We start from the raw sequence: 5,251 nt of genomic DNA, 5'->3' as shown, positions 1-5,251 counted from the left end.
ATCCTCCATTTTATACTGTTGAACAGCCCGCTGCTGGCGAATGTCAGGTCAATTATCGACGCTGCACCACCCCTGTTAAAAGTGTGTTGCGATCCCTCGTTGAGCAGAACCACATCGAGAGATGCTAACGCCTCAAGAACGGCTCTTCCCCTCCAGTTTGTGCTTGCGCATCCCCAATCCACAGACCAGGCGTTAAAATCGCCTGCTATGACCACCTTTTCGTGGCCTCTGGCGTCGTCAATTAGGGCATCTAGAATGCCATAATAAGCATCGGCAGTTAGGCTGGGGGCCAAGTTACAGCTGTATATTCGTACGCCAGATAACTCTGCTCTTACAAATCCAACAGCTGCGTGATTATTTTCCAATTGACATGGCAAACTTTCACATGCCCAAATTGCTGATCCTCCATCCAGCGACTGAATCCAGCCTCCTCTACTCATGCGGGGGTAAGGCTCACTTATCAATGCAGCCGCTACCCGTAACTCCCTGACTGACTGAGTCAGTAAGTCATGGGCGGCCCTGCAATGATTGAGGTTGAGCTGCAGTGCTCTAAACATCCCTGATTTTGTTTAAGGCCTTCAGGAACGCCGGACACACCCTGCTTAGCGTTTTATGTGAGACATTTTGCCCCCCGCTCGGGTACAGAGGATGCACGATGGTTCTTCACAACATTCGCTGGCACAATGGTGCTCTGTGCTGCCACAATTGAATCACTATTGAGATGCGTAAAATTGGCTGCCACAGTTTTTTGCTACATGCCCGAACTCCAAGCATTTGAAGCATCTGAGTGGTTCTACCTTTATCCTCACCCTACAGACTGGCCATCCGATTCGAATTGTGCCCTCGCTAAGTAGCTTTTCGGCCAGCTCGGCTGGTAGTCGTTGTGTCGCTGTATGCGTGTTGCCGTATTCCTTTCGTAGTCTTGGCGATGCATCTGCTGGAATATCTCCGTCTTGCGATGCGAATACTGCTTTGAGCACATCGTCTGGCGTGTAAGCCCTCAGGATGTCCTTAATTTCCACAACGATCGCCTTTTTGGGAACTCGGACTACTGCGCTATCGCCAAGTGCATCTTGTATAGCCGCCTTTAGCCCCTGTGTGATTTCGTTATCCTGCTTCACCATTTGGATGGTGATACCGCCGGCAGAATTCCGGATGCTGCGGACTTTCTCTCTGTACTTCTGCAGAAAAACATTTGTTGTGATCAGCTCTGTGACTTGCTGCTGCTTGGTTGCATCTTCGCAGTTTATAAATATGACGTCTGGTCTTGGTCTCTTGTTTTTCTGGCCTACAGTCTGCCATTCCTGCTGGGTGCGTTGACCATTCATGGCCTTGTTAGCCGTCTGAGACATGGTCGACGGGGCAGCTACCGCGTCTCTCACAGTATCAGCATATGACGGTCTATCGTGAGCCCGCCGCTTCTTGATTGGTGAGTTTCTATTTGATGGCTGTTCCTCGCGGGGCCTCTTCGGAGTGACTTTATTGCCATTTTGTAGGCACAGGTCCACATTGGGCAGATTTCGAGTCGGTTTCGGCTTTTTAAGTTCCACTTTGGCGGCCTCGGGGGACATTTGAGTCGCTCTTTCGCTCGTTATGGGCTTGCTTGCGAGTTTGCCGGCAATCGCATTTTGACAGAGCAGTCTTTGGAGCTCGTACATTTTCGTAATCGCGTCCTTGTTACCTGCAGTTACATGCCGAGTTGGTGGCTTGCCACCTTCCTTTGTTGTGAAGGTTTTGGACAGTGCATAGAGCAGCTTGCCCAGTTCATCAAGTTCCGGAATATCGGAGACTAACGGCCGATTAGGACCCGCCATTTCTTCCACATTGGTGACATCCGACACCAACTCTCTGGGCGACATGTGTTTTTTTTTTTTTTTTTTTTTTTATTTCTTTAGAACTTACGAATATATAATACAAAAAAAGTTACAAATAAACAGGGAACATAAGGTGAGAACAAAACATAAAAGATAACGGCTACTGCGGGACGACTTGTCGGTATTGTATCGCAGACCGTGGGCTTTAATTGTTTATTGGGCCTTTACCTCTCCAGTTTCCTGAGTACCTTCGTTACGCGCACGGCGAAGGCACTGACCGCCTCCCATACGTCTGGGTCTGCGGTCATCCTTCTGATGAGATTTCTCGAAGTCACCAGCTCGCCCATTACGTTCTGCAGACGGCACCTTTCTACGTCGAAGCGTGGGCAGTGCTGGAGCACATGGCTTGCGTCTTCTACAATGCCAGCTCCGCACCATGTGCATTCATCCGACTCGTCATGGTTGAATCTCTTCAGGTAGCTACTGAAGCATCCGTGGCCGCTCAGGAGCTGTGTGAGGTAGAAGTTCACTGCCCCGTGTTTTCTAGAAACCCATGAAGTGATGTCAGGGATAAGTGTGTGTGTTCACCTCCCCTTGGAGGAGGAGTCCCACCTTTCCTGCCATCTACGCAGACTCGACTGCCATGCCCTCCGATGCTCGAGGCCACTCTGCTGATCTGTGGTAGTGCTGTTTGTTTGTCTTGACGCTGTGAAGGAGTCCGACGCGATGGCTGCGTATTCGTCGATGGGCAGCAACCCAGCGATCACCAGTGCGGCGTCGTCAGAGATGGTGCGAAAAGCGCTGCATACTCTGATTGCCCTTAAACGATGCGTCGACTCAAGGCTTCGCCTGTAGGATCTCGTTTCCATCCCCTTTATCCACGAAGGCACCGCGTATAGTGCAGTCGATCGTATGACGCTGGATAGCAAGAGACGCCGTCCATGTTTCGGTCCACGCGTGTTGAGTAGCATTCTGGAGAGCGATTTCCCTACTGATGCTGCCTTCTCGACCTTTTCTGCCTCTCCACCTTTTCACGAAGGGCGTTGGTGGCCCTCTTGCCTCCTTCCTTCTCAGGCTTGATCCTCTCCGAGATTTCCTCCAATAGTATGCCCATTTCCGTAAGTTCATTGCAGACAGGCTGCAATTTTGACCTTTTCGGTGGGGCGCAGGCATTGGCGTTAGTGGCTTCTCCATCTGGGCTCATGGCGTCCCGCGATCTCTTTGGAGTGTCCTATTGCTTGCTAGCAGCCGCTTGCAATGGCAACTCGTCATAGATTGGAGGCGAATGTAGCAGCAATCTGCTACGCCCAAACACGATTAGCTCCTCGCCTTCCATTATCTACGGCCTGACGACCAGGTATTTCCCCCTGGTGAGCGTTGGGAGTTATACCGCTCCGTCTCGGCTTGCTTTGGATAAAACAGGCAATCAGCGGGGATATGAGCCACTCGGTGTGCAATGGTAGAATAAAAATTATTAAATAAATAAATAAAAAATAATTTATTGACTCCTATATTACCCGCGGCGGATTTGAACCCCTACCGTGCCGAAGGGTATCGAAGAAGTTAAATGAAATTAAATTTCAAATAGAAAAATTTGAAATTTAATTTCAATTCCTCACAGCGGAGTCGAACCAGGTACTGGAGACCCGCGTTAGAAAGAGAAAAAATACAAATGCTCCAGATTTATTTTTAAATTTTTTTCGCTCCACTCAGCGGATTTGAACCAGGCACCGTGCGATGGGAAGCAGCGCCTCTGCCAGGTAGGCCACTGCGTACGTCAGCAAGACTTAGGCTGTTGCGCTGCTATGCTGCTAGTCTGCTGGGAGGTGATCGAGAACCCCGGCTTAAAAGTTTTGAGGTAAAAGCTCGACTCCCAAGTGATAGCCCTGGAGAGCTTTCGAGACCGACTTGGCAGGTCCGCCAACAGCTGGTTATCACACCAATTGCTTGTTTACTTTTTACTTACAGCGTGGGTGGATAAAAAATTTGTTGAGAGGTGCACTCCCACTTTTTCAGTATGTTTACCTGTGTCTATATATATATCAATGGGTATATATCCTGGGCGACATGTGTGTGTGTGTGTGTGTGTGTGTCCAATGCTTATGGTTCTTGGATTTGGCGCCTACATTCACAGATGCTTGGCGATAGGTATCGATGTGTTTCGCAAGGTGACAGGGTGTCCAATGGTCAACTCTGGAGTGATGCCACTCGGTTGGTTGATGTCGTTGGGTTTGGCTACCTTGGTGAGCTGTCAATCTTCTTCCCTTTTCTTTCCGGTCTCTGTCCCATACAAGACGCATCGAAATATAAAAACTAATCTTAAAAATAAGTCGTAATCCGTTTATTTAGAAACTAAAATACGCTTGCAAATAAATAAATAAAAACGAATATTAACACACTTTAATATAATTTATACAACAATTAAGGTAAGTGTTATTAAAATGTTATGCACTTTTCATTCCCTAATAACTTCGTTATTTTCAGAATCCAACCAAAATACGATTCCGGATGAGGAGGCGGAGAATGTGCTAACACATTGTTTGACTTGAGCCAAAAACAATAACACTACAAGCCAAATTAAATATAATTTAATAGGTTTATTATTTATTTTTTTTATGCTTTTTTGCAAAATGCAAACAATTATTTGAAGTCAACGTAAAACTAGGAAACTATTTTTTTGTAAGAACTAATATTTGGTGTGTCTTCCGTCTGCATCTTGTACGCGGCTGAAGACGTAGAGGCATCGAATGTACTAGGTGCCGAAGGTCATAAACTTCGGGAATTTTAGAACATTCTTCTTGAATGGACTTATCAGAGCCGTTTTATTCGTTGGGCTTCGTCTACCCACACGTTTCTTCAAAAACGCTCACAAGTTTTCGATGGGGCTTAAATCAGGACTCTGGGCAGGTGTTTCAATCACTTTGCTGCAATTGTATAGTAGCCAAGACGTGCATACGAGCGACTTAAGCGACTTGTGCTTATTCGGATTTTGAGGGTCAATAAAACCAAAACTTGCTGCACTTTTCATTAGTTCATTTTTGAGGATATCCAAATATCCTCTTTATCGCTTTATCCATATTTCCGTCAATATTCGAAGTTCTCCAACCCTTCTTAATGAGATGCAACATGTCGCCGGAAAATCGAGAGAATGTCCGAGGCGCTAGGACATGCAATGCTAAATGTCGCCGCAAATTTGTATAGCGTGTCCCCTGAACTTCCGAGGCGACATCTGACAAATCGCAGCGGATTCTCCGTCGAATTTCCGGCGAACGATACTGTAGGGCTTCGACCAATGACGAAGTAGGCAGCAAGCAGCGCTGCCGGCAGCCGATTTATACTGACTGTAAGTTGTGTTCTATTTATCCGATCAAACTAAAATTTTGGGATCTTATGTTTTATATATAATACTATCACATGAGTAAATTTCACATACTCCA

General features: G+C 46.9%; 1 protein-coding gene across 1 annotated transcript; it reads right to left on the bottom strand.

Moving 5' to 3' along the window:
• Positions 1–2,038: 2,038 nt before the first annotated feature.
• LOC124460910 lies at positions 2,039–2,785 on the bottom strand. Its single transcript, XM_047012510.1, has 2 exons — positions 2,427–2,785; positions 2,039–2,357 (listed from the first exon to the last, which is right to left on the bottom strand). Exons 1-2 carry the CDS (start codon positions 2,783–2,785, stop codon positions 2,039–2,041), a joined length of 678 nt encoding a protein of 225 aa, XP_046868466.1.
• Between the last annotated feature and the right edge of the window lie 2,466 nt (positions 2,786–5,251).

Source organism: Drosophila willistoni, unplaced genomic scaffold (genome assembly GCF_018902025.1).
Source record: "Drosophila willistoni isolate 14030-0811.24 unplaced genomic scaffold, UCI_dwil_1.1 Seg151, whole genome shotgun sequence".
Taxonomy (NCBI): Eukaryota; Metazoa; Arthropoda; class Insecta; order Diptera; family Drosophilidae; genus Drosophila; species Drosophila willistoni.
Note: the sequence above shows the minus strand (reverse complement) of the source record. Positions and strands in the feature narration are given on the sequence as shown.

Excerpts from the sequence above, each read along its gene's own strand:
- LOC124460910 (XM_047012510.1), bottom strand. The coding sequence starts at position 2,785 with ATGCTACTCAACACGCGTGGACCGAAACATGGACGGCGTCTCTTGCTA. Across the intron at positions 2,358-2,426 it reads CTGCGTAGATGGCAGGAAAG|AAAACACGGGGCAGTGAACT; the intron begins GTGGGACTCCTC and ends ATGGGTTTCTAG.